Here is a 21,818-nt window from a genome sequence, read left to right as displayed (position 1 = left end):
TTAATTTTTTGTTGTTATCCAAAGAGATCCCCTGTAATAGCAGTTCGTGCCTCTGCGGCATAAAGTTGAACAACGGACAGCACTGGCCAGCAATTGGGCATGATTCAGCTTCCACCACGCGCAGCTTCCCCATCTCATTGCCCAAATTAGAAACATTGCTCCACTGGGATTACACGTAGCTGCTTTTTGTGTTTACTTTGTTGTCCTTCCCTCCGCGCCTCCGATTGGCACCATTGGCTACGTACGGTGGGAAAGAAGTTCTACATTTGTACGTACTTAGCGATCATCACCCCCCCGCCCCACTGCTGGGAGAATAACGCCCAACTTGTAGGCACGTGCTCAGTTGCCTTGTGCCACACAGGGAACAACCCGCCAGTGCCGCGGTCCGCTTCGATTGGTTGGGATTAGAAGTGACGGGAGGCACGCCGAGTCGCTTAAGCATTACTAAATACAAACTAAGTTGCACATGCGGTGGATGTTACATTGGGGAAACGAAACGACATGTCTCGGACCGTGTTCGCGAGCACAAGTCGGATCTGACACACGGCAGGACTAATACCTCCGCCGTGGCTGACCATTGCTATAACGCTGTGGGCTCTCATTATATTGTTTTTTCCGAGACCAAGGTAGTCTGCAAACCTTCGGGTTACTATCAAAGGTTTGTTCATGAAACCATCCAGATATATAAACATAGAGATAGCTTCAAGACAAGATGGATAAAAATTGAGCAATCATTGGAAGGATGTTATTAACCAGGTAAAACCTTAACTGCTTTATGGTGTTGCCTTCATTTCCGTATCTCCTGTTGCTTCAGCCCCCCACTCCCAGCCCCGCCCACTTCCCCCCCTCCCCCCCCCCCGGTATTTTGTCTGCTCGTCCTCTAAACGTTTTCGCAGCACTCCCCTCCCCCTACCCCACACCCCCCCCCCCATCACGCTCCCCCTTGCTCCTCCCCCCTCTCTTACCTATATAGCCTCTTGTTACAGCAGCCATTTTGCCCACTTCAGCAATTGTTTCTCGCTGTGGTTATCCCACCTGATGACGGATGCCCGTGTTGCGCCCGAAACGTCGTGATTTATTTTATTTTCTACCTACGTGACTTTACCGAAAGAACCAAAGAGTATGGATCCCTGCAGTCACGAAAACTTCAAATCTAAATGAAATAATGACTAGCCTATAGCCCGACCAAGGACGGGTGTTGCAGTAAATGCAAGCGGAAAGCAGACAGCGACGTCATACTGCAGCCATTAGTGTGAAATTTGAAAGGCCGGTAACACAGACTTATTTTATTACACGGCTATATATCTTGTTCATCATGATGGCCTTTTTCCTTATATGTCTCAGTAGTGTTACGGAGTTCACGTAACATGAGGGTTCTGGCTTTTTAATCAGGGTTAAGTTCACAGTGAGGAGGGAGGAGGTGCCTCCCCCCCACCCCCATGTGGAGTGATGTCACCTGCTCATGATTATTAATGAGGGGGGTGTTCCATGTTTTGTGACGTCATCCGCTCATGATTTGTCACCCGCCCAGGGTTTGTCTTGATACCCGACAGGCATGTTGAAATATGCCTTGTAGGCCTCACACATCTTAGCAGATGCCTCCACAGAGTACTTTTTCGCTCTTGTCTTGATCATTTGACCTTAGACATAGCAAAATGTGTCTGCCGGATGCTTGCAGCCTCTTGATGCCATCTCAGAATAGTGCAGATATGTATCCACTTCGGCAGCTGGAGCTAAACTGAACTGGTGGGCTTAAGGCCCCTGTATTTATACTACTATTTATACTACTGGAAAGTTCTAGAATGTTCTAGAAGTTACCCCAAGTTTAATCAGCACTGAATCTATCTGGAATGTTCTGTAAAATAGGTACATTTCAAAATATCAATGGCCCGTTCACAAAAGCAAAGTTTGTGCGAAATAATAGCCATTTTTTGTACTCTTGAGGCATAAGCAATTAGGAAATAACACTTACTACCCAGGAACAAAAAAAAATGGTTACAGTATTATTAATGACGGGTGCTACATGTTAAGTGACATCACCCACTCATGATTAATAATGAAGGGGGTGTTCCATGATATGTGACGTCACCCGCTCATTATTATTAATGGGGGGGTGCTCCATTTTGAGTGACGTCACCCGCTCATGATTATTCATGGCATTACAGACCCTTGCCCCAGTTCCTCCGCCCTGCCGCCACACGCGTGCATATGCTCGACTGCGTGTGCGCCAACTGTCCACCGCAGTTGCCGCTCCTGGACAGCAGTTGGCGCTGTGTCACTACACATGTATCTTCCTACGTGCCTTCTCACCCTCTACGTTCTCATTCTTTGCTGTCTCTCTCTGTTTCTCTCTTCTCCTCACACTCAATCCACTCGTTCTCTCTTCCTTCTCGCCCCCCCTTCACTGGAACAAACTTCCCCCGCCACATTAAGCAGTCACCTTCGCTCACTAGTTTCCGCTCTGCACTCAAAACTCACTTACTTTCCCTAGCTCACCCAACGACTCCTTAATATCCCCCTCATAACCGTCACCATTACTTTTCCTTTTCATATTCTCATTATACGGCTATCACTCATTAACCCCATTCATTAAATCCATTCATCATCATTTAATGTCATTAATTTCGCACTCACCGAATTCACGCATAACAGATTTGCCAATTGCTATCTCTGATATATTTCATTCACCTCATCTCCACCAATACATTCACATGTACTATTGTGAATTCTGTGTAAAGTGCCTTGGATAAGGTGCTATTTAAATAGTATTAAGATAAGATGTGAGTATGTTGAACTTCATTCGCACCATATATTAGCCAACAATGCTAATCACAGGTGCGGGTGAATGATAACCAACTAAAGACTATTCCATGATAATAGAAAAGCCACCCAATATCTGTTTTGCTTCTGTAACTTTATTGTAATTGTACCATGATCGGTCTGTGAATTATTCATGATTTAACATTGATTTATGTTTGTGCCATATATTTCATTGACCGCGTGATGCTGTTGTGTTATTGATCATCGCTGCACTTTTATTTGCCTTACTTTTGTCATTTTTGGGTGACCCCAGGGTCACCTGTTGCAAATGAGACTCATCCTGGTTTCCCCAGTCCTCAACTCATTTATAGAAAACTAACTTGACACTCGACCGCGTTTGTATGTGCATATGTAGAAGTTATTTCGCACCGCACATAGCCAACTGCGCTAATCGGAGGCGCTTTTGTCTGCAGCTACCAGATGGTGGAGTCCACGTCGATCGTGGTCTGCCAAGCGAACGGGCTATGGCTGGGCAGGCCTCCCACGTGTGAACGTAAGCAGACGTGCGCACCACCGTTACCGCGCACACATTCCGTCGCAAGTTTACCACCCGTGAAAACTCTAGGACGGCAATACCCAGGTTCACCTCGGGGAAGCGTTCCGATGAGCACGGTTGGCTATGTACGGTGCAAATGAAGTCCAACAAACGTACACACATTCCGTCGCAAGCTTACCACCCGTGAAAACTTCAGGACGGCAATTCCCCCGGTTTTTCGTCGGGGACGCGTTCCTGAAAGGAACCACGACAGATATCGGAACGACCTAAATGAAAGCGATTTGCAGGGGTAGGTGGTGGAGGCGAAGGCCGAGAGGCGATGGATAACGAGAAAGGACGGACGATGCTGTCAGCATCGTAATTGTGGGGTTTAGGCGACGCAAATTGGGTGGCGGCATTGATTAAAAAAAATTTGCAAAATTACATAAAAGGGGGGAGACGTAAATCGGGGTGTTGCTGCGGGGGGGGGCAAAGTGAAACCCAGAAATGCCCACACACAGGCCTGCTTGGGCGATTTCCCCGTTGTGTAACTACTCGATTAGATGTGAACAAAGCAGTTGCAGGGAAAGGTGGTTAAATTGCGCACGATTTTGAGGGCGGTTTTATTGAGCAGCTGATCGGCTCTAAGAATGTGCGTTTCTAGATTTGAAGCTTTCGTGACTGCAAGGATCCATACTCTTTGGTTCTATTCGGTAAAGTGACTTTACCGAATAGAACCAAAGAGAATGTGCGTTTCATTGTTTCCACGTTTCTTTATTCGCAGCGAAAACATGCCCTGCACTGTCGGCTCCAAGGGATGGGTTCATTGAGAATGACGAAGTCACCGTGGGGACTGTGGTCATCTTTGGCTGTAACAAAGGGTGAGGCGTACACACGGGACTGAAACATGGGGGCAAGAGGAATGAGACACGGGGAGAGCGGAGCGAGAGGCTGGGAGGAGTGAGATGCAGGGTGCGAGGAGTCAGACACGGGGAGAGTGGAGCGAGAGGCTAAGAGGAGTGAGATGCAGGGTGAAAGTTGTGAGACATCAGAATATGTATTTTGGAGGAATCCGATGAGCTATGAAGCTCTTTTTCACATATGTCCAGTAGGGGCGGGTCAGATCGTGACAACATAAGGCAAGGGGAGCGAGAAGTAGAAGTTAGATGGATTAAATTTGGGAGTGAAAGACATGTGTTGGACATGAAAAGGAGTGAGACATGGGGCTGTTTGCCTTAGTATGTATTAACTGGATCTGCTTTTTGTTTCAGTTACAAGTTGGCAGGTAAACCGACAACTGAATGCCAGCCATCTCTGACGTGGTCCAGTTCTATTCCATCCTGTCAGAGTGAGTAATGTGCATTTTTATCCATACGCCATGGGCGGACAAGCCGCTCCGGTGCAGCTTGATAGGGATGCGGCTAATTCTTGACGTTTCTATTGAAATGTATTCAAAACAGGCAAGTGGAGGCCCTCAATGAGCAGTGGATTGACATGTATTTACTGGGCGCCGCGGTGGCGAGATGTTAACTGCCTCGCCTGGTATACAGGAGGTTGTGGATTCGATCGTGACCCTGACTCATGTATATTTGGAATGTGCATGTTCTCTACGTGGTCATGTGGATTTTTATCCGGGTCCTCCTGTTTTTCCCTCCATATTAATAAAAATGCATTTTGAGTATTTGGCTGCTATAAATTTCCGCATGATAAACCACTTCGTTGGGCTATCATTTGTGTCCAGGTCGCTTCTGAAAAAGAGCTAAATAGCTCCGTGGGCCTCACCTGGTAAAATAAAAATATATATTTTTTATAGTCTTTAGTTTAAATTTTGATTTAAAGCTTTCGTGACTGCAGTCTTTAGTTTAGTTTAATTCCGCGCCGTTCGCATCTATGCTTCTCTCCACAGTGATCCCGCCCATACTGGGTATCTGTGAAAAAGAGATTCAAAGCTCATGGGATTTTTCCAGTCTCAAACAAAGAATCTTGATTCTTCTGACAGTGGTCACGTGCCGTGCTGCCCCCCTGGAGCACGGCCGGGTGAACGTCACCGCGGTGACGCCGTTCGGCTCGGCGGCTGCGTACGACTGCGACCTTGGCTTCGTGCTCGTGGGGCAGCGCGTCCGCGTGTGCCTCGACACGGGCGAGTGGAGCGGCAGCAACCCTCACTGCCACCGTAAGCGGGTAGCGGGGGGGGCATACGTGGTAAACACTCTGTGCTAGGATCCCGTTGCTGGGGAGGGCACGAGCCGCCGATCGTTTTCACTGGGGATGTCGGTTTAGGCCGTGCAGCAATGCCAGGCAGGCCTGACTGAGGGTGGGTGGGGGGGGTAAGACAAAACAACGATTCACGTCCTTTGTGGAGAAAATCAATAACGTGAAAAAGCAGGCAATGTGTCTCAATCTCGTATATGTCTCTCCACGTATATGTAACAAAAATAAGTATTTAAAATCAATGTTGCTGAAATTATACACTCCCAGAAGGCTGATGGGTCATGTAAGAAATACTTTAATGTTTTATGTGGAGAGATGGATATGTGAAGGAGACAAGTTGCTTATTTACTTTTTAGGGGGTACGGTGATTTTTGAAAATATTATTTTCATATATAATATGACCTATATTGCAGTAGGATCTCGAAGGAAGGCAATCTGTGGGAAGAACCTTTCTGGTAATGCGGGATGTCAGGCAGACTGCGAAGAAACAACGAAAGCCAATGAAGTGGGGATACCTTCATCACCCAGCACTGGATTTATCAAAAGGGATATGCATTAACGTGTACACATGTTCACGATAATCCATCGGGAATTCGTTCAATTCGAGCCCACAGGGATAAAGTGCAAGACACCGCTTGAGCTGCAGCACGGAGAGGTGGTGGTGGACCGGGAGAACCTGAACCGCGTCATCTACGTTTGTCACGAGGGGCTCGTGTTGGAGGGGCCCAACGTGCGCATGTGCACAGACGCGGGGACGTGGAGCGGGACGGAGCCGAAGTGCAGAGGTGAGCTCACATTCACAAATTCCATGAGCTCACTCACCAATTAAATGAGTTCTCACTCACCAATTCCATGGGCTCACACTCACCAATTCCACGAGTTCATTCTCACCAAATTCCATGAGTTCAGTCTCACCAATTCCACGAGTTCATTCTCACCAATTCCACGAGTTAACACTCACCAATTCCATGAGTTCTCAGTCATCAATTCCATGGGCTCACTCACCAATTCCACGAGTTTATTTTCACCAATTCCACGAATTCATTCTCACCAATTCCATGAGTTCACAGTCATCAATTCCATGGGCTCACACACCAATTCCACGAGTTCATTCTCACCAATTCCACGAATTCATTCTCACCAATTCTATGAGTTCATTCTCACCAATTCCATGAGTTCATTCTCACCAATTCCACGAGTTAACACTCACCAATTCTATGAGTTCACAGTCATCAATTCCATGGGCTCACACACCAATTCCACGAGTTAATTCTCACCAATTCCACGAATTCATTCTCACCAATTACATGAGTTCATTCTCACCAATTCCATGAGTTTATTTTCACCAATTCCACGAATTCATTCTCACCAATTCCATGAGTTCACAGTCATCAATTCCATGGGCTCACACACCAATTCCACGAGTTAATTCTCACCAATTCCACGAATTCATTCTCACCAATTCCATGAGTTCATTCTCACCAATTCCATGAGTTCATTCTCACGAATACCATGAATTCATTCTCACCAATTCCATGAGTTCATTCTCAACAATTCCATGAGTTAATTGTCACCAATTCCATGAGTTCATTCTCACCAACTCCATGAGTTCATTCTCACCAATTGCATGAGTTCATTCTCACCAATTCCATGAGTTCATTCTCAACAATTCCATGAGTTCATCTCAACAATTCCATTAGTTCATTCTCACCAATTCCATGAGTTCATTCTCACCAATTCCATGAGTTCATTCTCAACAATTCCATGAGTTCATTCTCACCAATTCCATGAGTTCATTCTCACCAATTCCATGAGTTCATTCTCACCAATTCCATGAGTTCATTCTCAACAATTCCATGAGTTCATTCTCACCAATTCCATGAGTTCATATGCCCAAATTCTTCGAAACTGATTCACCAATACCAGACGTCACAGCACTGAGATAGATGGTCAATAAGAGATCTGAAGGTGGATTTAACATTTATCTTTTGCTACTATTCGCAGGCGGAAATAATGTATAACTATGGCAGTTGTGTTTCCACCCATCATTCCTTTGCATGGTTAGCTGGGTTAATGAATTATGTGATTGGTCTATAATATATGACAATTATTATTGTTTCTGGTCACTCAAAACAATAATAATTGGCGCCTCATTGAACGTTTGACTATGTTATGTGAAATGATATTCATATCGATCTATTTTTAAAAAAAGCCCCTGTGATATGATTAGTGGTGGCTATGCACATGGCCTGTAATCCAGCACTGTGGAAGCAGTGAGGGTTGGTGGATCACTGTACAAATGTTACAAACCCCCTGTGAGTCTCGAGGAAAGGCCATACCCTGGCTGGTGAGGAGAGCGTTCGAGCATAAAATGTAGACGCCACCTTGTTCCATCTGTATGGTATAGAGTGTTTCCCCCTCGCACGCGTGCATTTTATCGGGGTGCTGCAGTTTCCAGCCACGTGTAAACACTCATTATTTGGCCGATAACAACTTCATATATAGAGGACTGCAGAGCTTGGGCAATTGTTGGTGCCGGCTCATCGAGTGGCTGCCTTCCTGCTTGTCTGTGGTCCCTCGCGCCCTCTCAGTTGTTCTCTCTCTATGACAGCGAGAGAATATCGTGAAATTATTTGAATTCCCCATCCACCCACCCCCACCAGAAGTACCAAGCAATGAGTGCGGGCCTCCTCCTCAAATCGCCAATGCCGAACTGCATTTGAAGCTGGGGAGCATCTTGAGCTTCAGAGTGGGCACGGTGCTTCGCTACCGCTGTTCCACCGGACACGCCGTCACCTCCAACTCCTCCTACACCATCTCCTGCACCGTCCACGAGCACGGTGTCGCCTGGAGTACCCCACGACTCACCTGCCTGCGTGAGACGCAAAGCCTGTCCCAATTGCGCACGGGGGATTTAGGATTAGCGTTTTATAGGCCGCTTGCTTAAATTGCCTCGGCAACTCAAAAGCATACAATATCACATCCCATCCCGACCGTCCCCGATACCCCACTGCCATTTAGCCGAGGGCACCCCTTGAGGCAGCTGTCTCTGTGTGGCACAAGGCGAATGCGGCGAGCACCACTGCGCACATTGACACCGCAATAACGCAATGGTGCGCTTCTTGAGCCGTCATGGAACGCTCTTCCTTCCGATATTAAGAAGCCACTGGAGCCAAACTCTTTGGTTCTATTCGGTAAAGTCACGTAGGTAAAACCAAAGAGTATGGATCCTTGCAGTCACGAAAGCTTCAAAACTAGAAGCCACTGGAGCTCTGCACTTTTACATCGAGATTGAGAACTCATTTCTTCAGAAGTTCATTGTGTTTAGTTTTTTGTTCTTTGTCCTTCCCCCACGCCTCCGATTAGCACAGTTGGCTACGTACGGTGTGAAAGAAGTTCAATATGCATACGTAAAAGCAGTGAAGCTGTGGTGGTTTAGGGCACTGAAACCGAGGTGGCTTTAATATTAATTACCTTTGGATTGATATACTGCATACATATTTCGGCAGCCCAGAGCCCTTCCCATCACATCTCTTGTCATTCATTTTAAAAGCACCCCAAGAGGCAGGTGTCTCTGTGCGACACAAGGTGGCCCAGCAACATCCTGAATGTGGGCAGTAATCTGCCAGCAGGGGGGTGGAAGATGACTATGCGCAAATGAGTAATTTTCAGGTATTTTTTTTTTATTTGGACCATGACGTCAGCACGCAATGGCCTACTCGTGTCAAAAAATCACATCGCGGAATCTTTAACGTCGATCGTGAAGCAGACGGTGCATGTATTACGGGCAAATGCACCTGCAGTAATAACCGGGACAGCCTGCCGGATTTGAGCAACGACCCAACAGGGGGCAAATGCACTGACGCTGGGCCGTGTCGCCATCCATTAGCATGGGGCAGAAATCTGGCCTGCGTGGAAGAGCAGGCCCCACACACCCTCGAAATGGGTTCACTAGAGCTCGCCGCACTAGAGGCCCTTCCGCCAGCAATGGCGTGAGCAGGAAATTGCAGGGCTGCATCTTTATCTTTGCCTTTTACCACAATACCAATCGCCGGCTTGTTGTCCCCTGAAACGTTTGCAGCAAAGGTCTGCAGTTACCCCGGCGAAATTGACAATGGCTATTTGACCGGAGCAAGATTTACATTTGGAAGCAAAGTCACGTACTACTGCAACAAAGGGTGAGTTGGTGAACTTAAAGTTCTCTCAAGCGAGGCATGTTTACCTTATTGCCCGGTCGGATGAAACCACATTGAAATATTTCTCCACACTGGCAGAGCATACCCGACTGCGAAACACTCGCACCTCCGATTATCACGGTTGGCTACGTAGGGTGCGAGAGAAGTTTAGCATACATACATCTCTCGTCTCACATCTCACTTATCTGTCTCGTCTGAAACTCGCTCATCTCTAGCTCTTGTTAATCTCTCCTTTAGTTCACTCATCTGCAACCCACTTTATCTCAGGAAAACCGCTTCTCTGTGGGCCATAGCTCGGCGGGCCACACCAAGGGACTTCACATAGTCGACGCACCCAGACCAAATAAGTAACTTGTTGATACCACCCGAGATGGTAACGTTTGAGTGGTACCCAACATCATGCAATGGCCTGCATTATCACGTGGTCCACTTTCATTTCGCACCTCCGATTAGCATGGTTGGCTACGTACAGTGCGAAAGAAGTTCTACATATGTACGTACACAGTGCCTTCGTGATAGCCTTGCATTATAATAATAGTGCAAATACACACTGTACTAAACTACGAGTAATGTTACGCCTTTTCTGCCTGCCTTCACCCAATCGGCACTGACCGGCGTGATGAAGCTTGGTCAATTGGCCCCCATGCTCCACACGGCGTTGACCAAAGGTCTGTGCGTGTTGGGTCTGTGATGATGCCTCTGCTCGTGCACCTCTCCGATTTGCGCTGCTTTTCCTGCGAACCCTCCTGCAAGGTACACCATCTCGGAGCGACACACCACCAGGGAGTGCATGGCAGACGGGACGTGGTCGTTCACCCTCCCCGTCTGTCAACGTGAGGACCGGTCTGGGAACCACAACGCAGGGCCCACCACACGCACGCATGGCTTTATCGCCCGCCACTGTCTCCGAGACCCAGCCTTAGGGTCGTATTCTTGGCCATGGCTCGGCTCTGGATTGGCTTTCTAACACGGCTCAGCTCAGGCACGAACCGCTCTGTTGCTTTGCAAAGATGCATGAGCTGCTCAGCCATAGCTTGGCTCAGGCTCAGCTCATAAAATACTTTGAACATAGCTGGGACCATGCTCAACGTAAGGACCAAGGCAGGACCCAGAGTGCAGGCCCCACCACAGCAAAGAAAAAGTTCCCCTTATACCCTTTAACAGACTGTTGGGGCGGAAAAGTGCTGTTAGCAAGCACCTATGCAGGCCGCCACGGCACACAACGGGGTAGCCAGCACCACGCCCGACCGCCTTTGTCTCCTGAGTGGCGACGTTTACACACCACTGTGTCGACTTAGGGGAGGCCCGGTATCAGTTCAAATATTCGCCACGGTTATTGGCCATGAGCAGGAACCGAAGTCAGGTCGCCAGGTAGCCAGGTAAGTAATGCAGTGCACTAACCGCTGCACCACCGTTCCGCACACACGCACGTCATAGCCTGCCGCTGTCTGTTACAGCACCTCTACTTCCCCCACACCGTGGCCTTGAATGACACGTGAGAAGTATCTTCTACATAAATGGTGGCAAGATGTTAACTACCTTGCCTGGTATACAGGAGGTCGTGGATTCCATCCCGACCCTGCCGCCTGTATATTTGGAGTTTGCATGTACTCCACCATGGTCGCGTTGATTTTTCTCCGGGTCGGCTGGGGAGACAAAGGCGGTCAGGCGTGGCGCTGGCGACCCAACCCCCCCTTGTGTACCGTGTTGGCTTTCGTAGGTGCCACTCGCTAGCAGCGCTTGCCAGCAAAAGTCTCTTCAGGCTACACGGGGGGATCTTTGCCTTTCTCTGTCCGCGCACGTGGAACAGCCGCCAAGTGCGAGTGGCCGCGACCGCAGCCTGGCATGGTGATAGACCGGCCGAGCAGGGCCGAGTACGACGGCGTCATCTCGCACAGCTGTGAGGCGAAGCTGCAGCTGGTGGGGTCGGCGACGCGCACCTGCCAGGCGGACGGCAAGTGGAGCGGCGAGGAGCCGTGGTGCAAAGGTATGGACCAGGGGGGTGGGCGGGGTGGCGGCGCCAGGGTCTCCGCCGCGACGGCCGGTGGCAAAGGGTGGGTGGCGTCAGTGTACCCCCCTGGTGGTTGCAAGGAATTAAACTAAAACTTGTGCCCCACTCACTCACAACTTTAGCTCGTCCGTTCATGCTGCTCCACTGCTCTTGCGCCCATTTTAGACCTTTTATAAGCAGTTGCAGTTAGAGGCTTGCCCCCCTTTTTTCTCTCTGCTTGTGTTGCAATATAAGTGACTTTACCGAAAGAACCAAAGAATATGAAAAAAAAACATTTATTTTACACAGGTAAGGCCCACTGAGCACTGTATAGATCTTATTTCAGAAGGGACCTGGCCAAAAACGAAGTGGATATCATCATCGCGTGGAAATGTATAGCAGCAAAATACTCTAAATGCGCGTTGATTCTAAACGTGAAGGGAAAAACTGGAGGACCCGGATAAAAATCCACATGACCACGGGGAGAACATGCACTGCATGCAAACTGCTTTTTTGTGTTTAGTTTGTTGTCCTTGTTGTCCTTCCCTGTACCTCCAATAAGCACGGTTGGCTACATACACGGTGCGAAAGAAGTTCATCATACATAAGTACATATTTTGTGCCATTTTGCCCCTTTACATCTCTACTTACAAGTTTGATGATGGGAATTAACGAATGCAAAACCGCTTTCACGTTTTCGCAGAGAGAATATGCGAGAAACTCCCGGGTATTGTGAACGGGAAGCTGCTGTTGGACCCCGACGACCCCACGCTGGTGAAGTACGTCTGCGACAAGGGACTTGTGCTGCAGGGACCTTCTGTGCGCGTGTGCACGAACGCAGGGACGTGGAGCGGCAGCGAACCGATGTGCAGACGTAAGGGGTGGGGGGCGGTGCGACGGGAGTTGGCTGTGATCGTTTGCGCTTCCTGCAGAGTATTCATTCGTACTGCGCGACGCTGCCGCGGTCCAGTGGCCAACGGTTGCGGCGTGGCCGGGCAGCTCCGCTTCCGCGCTGTGCCCCGTGTCTTGCAGGTGCCCTACGCGAGGAGTGTGGAGCACCCCCCAACGTGGAGAACGCGGAGCTGCCCGCGGACGACGCGGAGCGGAGTAGCTACGAGGTGGACACCGTGCTGCGCTACCGTTGCAAGCTGGGCTACGTCATGTCCCAGGGCGCCTTCCACACCATCAAGTGCACCGTGAACCACGACGTGGCCGGGTGGAGCGCCCATCGCTTCACCTGCACCGGTGAGGCCGGAGCATCGCAAACTCGCGGGGAATGCGTCGCCGTCGTCGCCGTCATCGCCGTCGTCGTCGTCTGCGTGGGTGCTTATCATCGTCGGCATCGTAACTTCTCGTCTACGTCTACGCTGCCAAAAGTCACCATCATTGCTCACACTGATGTCGTCATCACCGTTATCACTCCCGCCTCTTGAAAGGCGTCCACCCATCCCGCACAAGAGTATGAGCATGGCAATTCCACGGTTAACACGTGTTTACACGTGTTTTCTCAATAATGCAGTTCTAGGGAACAGCGTGGGATATGCACCGTTAATAACGTGGTCTCTGAGCGGTCGACGGCAAACTACTTTCTTGAGCTATGTGGCTCAGCGGTGTGATACAGTACGCAGAATGATACAGTAACACAGATGTTTCCTGGATAATTACGTGACTCGATACTTTCAAACGACCATGTGAAACGTATATATTGCGACTGCATAGGTTTTTTTCGCGATGTGTGCTCGGATTGTACCACGTGTCAAACAGCATGCATTTAAAACGAAAAGCACATCTCGGAGGAAGGTTAACGATTCACGTGAAGGTGAGTGTCGGTACTGAGGTGTTTGTGAATACACAAACAACTCGCAGGCATAAAGTGCGAGGCACCGCCTGAGCTGCAGCATGGAGAGTGGGTGGCGGACCGGGAGAACCCGAACCAAGTCATCTACGTTTGTCACGAGGGGCTCGTGTTGGAGGGGCCCAACGTGCGCATGTGTACAGACGCGGGGACGTGGAGCGGGATGGAGCCGAAGTGCAGAGGTGAGCTCACATTCACCAATTCCACAAGCTCACACTCACCAATTACAGGGGCTCACACTCACCAATTCCACGAGCTCACACTCACCAATTCCACGAGCTCACATTCACCAATTCCACAAACTCACACTCACCAATTACAGGGGCTCACACTCACCAATTCCACGAGCTCACACTCACCAATTCCACAAGCTCACACTCACCAATTCCACGAGCTCACACTCACCAATTCCACGAGCTCACATTCACCAATTCCACAAGCTCACACTCACCAATTACAGGGGCTCACACTCACCAATTCCACGAGCTCACACTCACCAATTCCACAAGCTCACACTCACAAATTCCACGAGCTCACACTCACCAATTCCACGAGCTCACACTTACCAATTCCACAAGCTCACACTCACCCATTCCAAGAGCTCACACTCACCAATTCCACGAGCTCACACTCACCCATTCCAAGAGCTCACACTCACCAATTCCACGAGCTCACACTCACCCATTCCAAGAGCTCACACTCACCAATTCCACGAGCTCACACCCATTCCACGACCTCACACTCACCAATTCCACGGGCTCACATTTACCCATTCCAAGAGCTCACACTCATGAATTCCACGAGCTCACACTCACCCATTCCAAGAGCTCACATTCATCCATTCCAAGAGCTCACACTCACCCATTCCACGAGCTCACACTCACCAATTCCACAAGCTCACACTCACCCATTCCACGAGCTCACACTCACCAATTCCACAAGCTCACACTCACCCATTCCAAGAGCTCACACTCACCAATTCCACGAGCTCACACTCACCAATTCCACAAGCTCACACTCACCCATTCCAAGAGCTCACACTCACCAATTCCACGAGCTCACACTCACCCATTCCACGAGCTCACACCCATTCCACGACCTCACACTCACCAATTCCACGGGCTCACATTTACCCATTCCAAGAGCTCACACTCATGAATTCCACGAGCTCACACTCACCCATTCCACGAGCTCACACTCACCCATTCCAAGAGCTCACACTCACCAATTCCAAGAGCTCACACTCACCAATTCCACGAGCTCACACTCACCCATTCCAAGAGCTCACACTCACCCATTCCAAGAGCTCACACTCACCCATTCCAAGAGCTCACACTCACCAATTCCAAGAGCTCACACTCACCCATTCCAAGAGCTCACACTCACCAATTCCACGAGCTGACACCAATTCCACGAGCTCACACCAATTCCACGAGCTCACACTCACCAATTAGGGGCCGTCCATAAATGACGTCACACACCTGGGGGGGGGGGGGTCAGACATTTGTGACGATGTGTGACGGGGGGGGGGGGGGTTGAGAAATGTGACATCACATCAAAATGCGCAACTTTAAATAAAAAAGACAACACGTTCTGTTTAATTAAATTGAATTTTAATAAATGTTTTCTCCTACAACATCAGAGTGCAGCGGCACATTAAATGCGCACTACAATGACAATATATTCTTGGTTCTTTCGGTAAAGTCACGTTGAAGGGAAACAATAAAATAATAAAATATATATATAAAACAATATGTATTGTTTCCCTTCAACGTGACTTATGAATCACTGCAGTCACGAAAGCTTTAAATCAACATTTACAATGACAATAGTTTAAAGCGTTTTCAAGCATGTTTTATTTTTTGTGTGTATGGGGGGGGGGGGCAGAGCTTTGTGACGTCATATTTGAGGAGGGGTCTGACGTTTAGTGACGACGTGTGACGAGGGGTGCGGGGGGGGTCAAAATCGTCCAAAATCGCGTGACGTCATTTATGGACGGCTCCTTACACGAGCTCACACTCGCCGATTCCCACGTGTCTGTGTGCAGCGCCTCCCAGTGGCGAGTGCGGGACTCCCCCTCCAGTGCCCAACGCCGAGCTGCCTCCGGGACTCCTGTCGGTGCCGCGCTTCAGAGTGGGCACGGTGCTCCGCTACCGCTGCTCACACGGCCACACCGTATCCCCCGACTCGTCGTACACCATCTCGTGCGTCGGGAGCCAGGACTCGGCCTCCTGGACCACCCACCGCCTCACCTGCACGCGTGAGACACAAGCCCCCCCCCTCCCCACCACCCCCGTTTGAGGATTTATTATTTGCGTTTATAGGGCACTTAGCCCAATGCGCTTCTGCAGTTTTCATCGTTCTTGACTGGCAAACTCTCGTGTAGATAAGTGGTTTTTTTGCACGAATGTACATCCTGTTCAAGAATGTATTCTGCATTAAATTTTTTGATGGTTCATGCCAGGGGATGATTTTTTTTTTCATTCGAAGCTCTGACGAGGTCAATACAGTGCCGGCCTGCAAATCGGAATCAGACTATGTGTAACGACTCCAGGAGACACTGCCTTTTGATGATCCTTTATATTAAGACACGTTCACTTGACAGCGAAGACCCCGACTTCAGCAGCAGCCCCGAGGCTCTCCTCTCGACCCCTTTTGTCCCCAGCGTGGCCATCACTTGACCCTTGTCGACGCCCATACTCTCGAATCCGCTCATTGGCTCTCAATCCTTGATCCGTACTTGTCCCCTTCTGTCACTTGGCCACAGCCCCTATTCTTGATCCTTCTCGTAGACCCCAGATCGTTCCCTTGTCTGTCCCTTAACTTGTCATTACCCCCTGTGGCCCCTGGTCTCACCCTTTGTTAATTCCCCTGTCATTACCCCCTGTGACTGCTAGTCCCCTGTACTGTCTTTACATGTGTATTTATACTGGTGGAATGAGACTGCTAGTTATGGGTGATGATTCAAACGTGGATTTTTTTTCTTCTGCCTCCCCCCCCCCCAGTTGAGTAATTTGGGAGTAATATTTTCATATTCAACGACTGAAAAGTCACACCTTCAGTTTCTGCAACGGAGTTTTTCGTGGCTTGAGAAATGCTTTGAGCTGTGGGTGGGGGGGGGCGGGGGGGGTCGTCACAGGTTTCTGTGATGCAGCGCCTTGGAGGCAAGGGATTGGTGGATCATTGCAGTCCCAGGGCCATGTCTTGTTACCAGGTCCGGGAAAGGCATGTGCCTAATAGATTACGGAATGTTTGAGTCAATTTAATTATTGAGAAGAACATACAATTAGTCGAGTTATTGTAAAGGGTGTTTAAAAAAAATCTGAACACTTCCGAGAATTTGCAACAATACCACGAAAAATGTGCTGCATCTGGGCTCTGGAGACCACCTGGAGAAAATTCCAGGCACGCGTTGACAATGATGGCGAACAAGTGAAGACTCTTTGACTTTTTTTTTAAACTATGAACATACATTTGTTATCACGTTACAATGTATTATCCGTTCTTTTTCCATATAAGTGTTAAAAAAATTTTGAAGCACCCTGTGTAATAACTCTGTTGTGTTTTGACTGATGATTGATTATCGTCGATGTTTTTCAGCAAAGCAGTGCAGGCACCCCGGCACAATAGAAAACGGCTATTTCACGGGGTCCAACTTCACGTTTGGAAGCAAAGTAAAGTACTCCTGCAATGAAGGGTGAGTTTTGTGGCTTCAAGGTGAATACATCTGCTCTTGGGCACCGTTCAGCGTTGTGTAGCACTCAATAAAGGCCGTACTTGTCCCTTTTTTTGTCTTTTAATTGTGTTCGTATCTTCAACATGACAAAACAAAGGAAAACACAGAACCAGGTTACACGATGACCGAACGACCTAACCACGTGTGGTAGTGGACGCCCCCCCCCCACCCCCGTTGTGATTAAGGAAACAATAGAGGTGTATGACAGAAATAAATTAGAGACTCAGGGAATAACAGAGAGGGGAAAAAAAGTAAAACGGAGTGTTCGGCAGCGAGTGTGAGAGTCGACCCGACAAAACGAACACTGAAACAGAGCCCCAAGGTGTTGGATGTCTTGTACATCACCATGTCTGGTCTTCACAGAGCTGCATTGGCTTCCAGTTACCGAGCGAATACATTATGAGACCGTGCTCATTACACACAAAGTGTTTGCCACAATGAACCACGATGCCTTGCTGATTTTGGCAAGGAGGATAAACCATCACGCAAACTATGGTCATCCTCACAGCGGCGTTTGGCTAGCCATCGAATTAAGACCGCATCGCGCGCTTTCACATGTGCTTCTGTGGCCGTCTGGAACTCTCTTCCTTCTGATATGAGGATGCCACTGGAGCTATGCACTTTTAAATATAAATTGAACATTTATTTTTTTAGAACAGTTTTTTTGTGTTTAGTTTATTGTCCTTCCCCCGTAACTCTGATTAGCAAGGTTGGCTACATATGGTGCGAAAGAAGTTCAAAATAAATACATACATCAAATTCAGCCAATACACAAAAGTAATTTGTCCCATTGTTTTTAAGAACTGGTATAGTTCCAAAAAAATTGGGCCTGTCCACATTTTATGGGGCGGGGGGTGGTAAATGTGGGTGCTGCCACATCATCAGATATATCTGGCCAGGCTAGAAAAGTAGGCCAATATACCGTCTCGAGGGAATACTTTCTCGATGGTTTATCTTTAGCTCTCTGTAGTGGAGTTCCTTCTGCCAGCAGTGGCTTGAGGAAGTAATTGCAGGGCTGTACATTTACATTTATAACACTATTCTCTTCTTGCATCTGGCAAATACCTTCAGGAGCTAAATGCCAACGTAGAGGTATGCTGCGAGCTATGAGAGGGCTTCAGGAGAGTGTTCATGCAGTTGTGCTATTCCTCTGTTGAAGGTGCACAGCCTACAGTAGTTAATGCTTCATAGATTGGTTGGATGACCACAATCGCTCGACTGGCCTTTCTTTGACTTGCTCTGCTTTCCCACGAACCCCCTCCTGCAAGGTACATCATCTCGGAGCGACACACGACCAGGGAGTGCATGGCGGACGGGACGTGGTCGTTCACCCTCCCCGTCTGTCAACGTGAGGACCGGTCTGGGAACCACAACGCAGGGCCCACCACACGCACGCATGGCTTTATCGCCCGCCACTGTCTCCGAGACCCAGCCTTAGGGTCGTATTCTTGGCCATGGCTCGGCTCTGGATTGGCTTTCTAACACGGCTCAGCTCAGGCACGAACCGCTCTGTTGCTTTGCAAAGATGCATGAGCTGCTCAGCCATAGCTTGGCTCAGGCTCAGCTCATAAAATACTTTGAACATAGCTGGGACCATGCTCAGAGGTGACTCAGGATAAGCACCGCTCTGAGCTGGCTCACTTAGGCCAGAGCCAAACCCGCGCCGAGCCGTAGCTAAGAATATGGCCCTTTAGGGATAGGCAATTGGTATACCGAAAGTAGCCGGGCCTGGCCATCTCACTCTTTCCCTTCAGCTGCATTCGTAAAAGACACCATTGAATGTGGGTGCGGATGTGATGACAGTACCGCTCGCCATCTCCATCTTGCTCTGTAATAGATTCTGGGATCATAAAAGGAGCAAGCTGACGCCGGCTTGCTCACTGAGAGCGCACAGTTGCAATGTGTGGAAGGAGAGATGGACACAGAGAATCGTAGAGGGGTCAGAGACAATTACACAAACTTACAAAGTGATTCATAGTTTATTTCAGGTTACATCATCTCCACCACCCGACACCTCATGGGCAAAGAGGCCAACTGATTGTTTTTTTTCAACAAATGCAAGCAAAACGTGTACCTCCTGCTTATGGACTCAGATCAGGAAAGTATTTAATGCGAGTACAGAGCTTGTGTTCACACCTGATGCTGCTGGATGTCCATCGTATAAAATTGATATGTTCTTTTTTTGCAGCATTCCATAATTTTTTTGTATAAAAAAAAAATCAAATGCCTCATTTGCTGATGTGACAACTTGATTTTATTGGCTGTCGGGTAATGGAGGGGGATGGTTAAACATTTACACTATACCTACACTAACCCATAAGAAACTCATGATCGCATTGGTCGTGAACCCCTATGTATAAAATGTATTTACAGGGTGCTTTGCACTTTACACTATTCAGCCCTTTGTAAATCCACTGCCAATTGAAGGCCTCTTCCCAAGTGACGTCCACACACAAACACAGGCTATTCCCAATGGTGGCGTTCCTACTTGTCACATGTAACGTTCATAACAGTGGGGACTTTCTTACACAATAAATCTGTGCTCTTAACAGCCAACGTGTCCAACCCGCGATGTCCCTAGCACCCCATGCGTGCTGCCTCTCGACAGTGGCACTTGCGCGGGAAGCCTGCGCGGTAGCCGATGTCTCTTACGCACCTCCGATTAGCACGATTGGCTACGTACGGTGCGCAGGATGTTCAACACGTGTACGTACCTAACCGCGATGTCCTTGTGGCGCAGCCGTGCTGTGCGAGCTGCCCACCAAGAGGCCGTCGCTGGTCGTGGAGGCACCCACGAAATTGGAGTTCGACAGCGTCATCATCTACAGCTGCAACAAGGGCCAGGTGCTGCTGGGCTCCACAGAGCGCGTGTGCCAGGCGGACGGCACGTGGAGTGGCGTCGAGCCCGAGTGCAGAGGTACGAGCAGTGATCAAGGAGCGCACCGGTGTGGAGGAGAAATTTCGAATGCTGTGCGTGTGGGGGGTGGGGGCAGTGCAAGCTCGGAGAGATCCTGCTTAACGAACAGCGTTAAGCATTGATCCACACCTCCAATCAGCACGGTTGGCTGCGTACGGTGCGAAAGAAGTTCCACATACATACGGCGGGGCTGACCTCGGATCCCGTCACGATGTCAAGGAGGTCACGACACTAAACAGACTCGCGCACCGCGAAGGCGCACACGTTACTCAATCGCCAAGCCATCCGAAACATTACGAAACTCGTAGCTTTGAACTAAAAGTGCCCGGCTAACCTATGCCTACAATGAACATTTCCATTCAAAGTTTTTTTTTTTTCGCAGCAAAACCTCTCGAAGCCGGATTCGAATGATGCCGTGGTCACGTTGTGGCGGTGACGAGGCGTGCTGATGCACAGGGGCCTGTGTACAAAAAGCACTCGGACATGTGTGCATTACGCAACAACAAAACACCCATTAGCAGTTCCTTAAGAACTGCAATGCTTGTACAGAGTACTCTTTGTACGCATTCCTGGCCTGTGCTATATTTATGTTACGATGTATCTGCTTGTCATTCACAGATTTGACACACTAATACACGTGATAAAAAGCTGCCTGACTTAACACCACATCGTCTAGAGGTGTGGACAAGTGATCTCTTTGTATTGTGGCCTTAGCCGCCTTAGGTGTGGTTTTGGGAATGAGGTGGTGGACGGGAACTAGTGGTCTTATTTGGGGGGACCACCATACCAAAAAGGTGGAGAACCACTGGGGTTCTCCACCTTCTTGCTTGTAACTTTTGGCAAACCAAGGAGCATTTGTTTTAACAAGCCTGACAAAGCTGCTGGGACTCAAAAAAGTTGAATCCAGCCCACAGTTTGTCTGCTTAAAAAAATGCTGCTGGAAAACATTGCTCTACAAAGTTCATAGGCTGATAGACTTGAAAAATAAATATTTTATTTTCATGGGGGATGTTATATATTTTTCTTATTCCTAAAATGTATTTTATAGTGGGATTCATTCTTGTTATAGTAACAATGATAATTAAGTGGCCTGACTCTTCTCCATGGTGGTATGGGGATTATCTTCTTGGATCATATTGTCCACCACGATGATTTGTGAACACACCACTCTTTCAACATCCCACTCTCAACACACCCACTCCCTCTACCCCCTCCAAACACCACTGCCCATAGGGGACTCCTCCAAAGGTCTTCAGTTGGAGCAGCAGCATCTCACATAAGCAATGTTTCCTTGGCTCCTGGAACAAGAAGGAGGCGGGCACGGTTACAAGAGGTGCTACCCAGACGGTGTCAGGTGTGGCTCAAACAACGGCATCTCCTGGTGTGGCTGATACTGCAAGCTCTTTTCTGAAAGCATCTTTAATTATTCATTTAGGAAAGCTTCACAAAGTTGTTAAGACTATTGCATGAGAATCTTGCTCTGACGTTTGTTAATTTTCTTTGGTTCGAATAAGAAAACAAACTAAGAAAAAAAATCTCATTTGCGTTTAATCATAAAACGTGTGATGCAATTCCGTTAGCATTTTCAGGACAATTAATAAACACTGTTTCTCAACCA

At 48.6% G+C, this 21,818-nt stretch overlaps 1 protein-coding gene across 7 annotated transcripts in view; it reads left to right on the top strand.

Moving 5' to 3' along the window:
• The window catches only part of LOC116952825 (sushi, von Willebrand factor type A, EGF and pentraxin domain-containing protein 1-like), a 35,144-nt gene extending 13,326 nt beyond the window's left edge, over positions 1 to 21,818 (top strand). For all 7 annotated transcript variants that reach the window (XM_032972525.2, XM_032972523.2, XM_032972521.2 and 4 more), the window contains 17 exons: positions 3,234 to 3,313; positions 4,080 to 4,176; positions 4,567 to 4,643; positions 5,295 to 5,468; positions 6,121 to 6,291; positions 8,170 to 8,382; positions 9,588 to 9,684; positions 10,456 to 10,535; positions 11,513 to 11,689; positions 12,396 to 12,566; positions 12,725 to 12,937; positions 13,559 to 13,729; positions 15,595 to 15,807; positions 17,148 to 17,244; positions 18,552 to 18,631; positions 20,024 to 20,200; positions 21,434 to 21,818. In XM_032972525.2, the coding sequence (XP_032828416.2) occupies positions 3,234 to 3,313; positions 4,080 to 4,176; positions 4,567 to 4,643; positions 5,295 to 5,468; positions 6,121 to 6,291; positions 8,170 to 8,382; positions 9,588 to 9,684; positions 10,456 to 10,535; positions 11,513 to 11,689; positions 12,396 to 12,566; positions 12,725 to 12,937; positions 13,559 to 13,729; positions 15,595 to 15,807; positions 17,148 to 17,244; positions 18,552 to 18,631; positions 20,024 to 20,200; positions 21,434 to 21,480 (2,335 nt within the window). In that variant the 3' untranslated portion in view covers positions 21,481 to 21,818. The remainder of the gene's footprint in view (positions 1 to 3,233; positions 3,314 to 4,079; positions 4,177 to 4,566; positions 4,644 to 5,294; positions 5,469 to 6,120; positions 6,292 to 8,169; positions 8,383 to 9,587; positions 9,685 to 10,455; positions 10,536 to 11,512; positions 11,690 to 12,395; positions 12,567 to 12,724; positions 12,938 to 13,558; positions 13,730 to 15,594; positions 15,808 to 17,147; positions 17,245 to 18,551; positions 18,632 to 20,023; positions 20,201 to 21,433) is intronic.

Source organism: Petromyzon marinus, chromosome 48 (assembly GCF_048934315.1).
Source record: "Petromyzon marinus isolate PM22_M1 ecotype Great Lakes invasive population chromosome 48, UKy_Petmar_22M1.pri1.0, whole genome shotgun sequence".
NCBI classification, from domain to species: Eukaryota; Metazoa; Chordata; class Hyperoartia; order Petromyzontiformes; family Petromyzontidae; genus Petromyzon; species Petromyzon marinus.
Note: the sequence above shows the minus strand (reverse complement) of the source record. Positions and strands in the feature narration are given on the sequence as shown.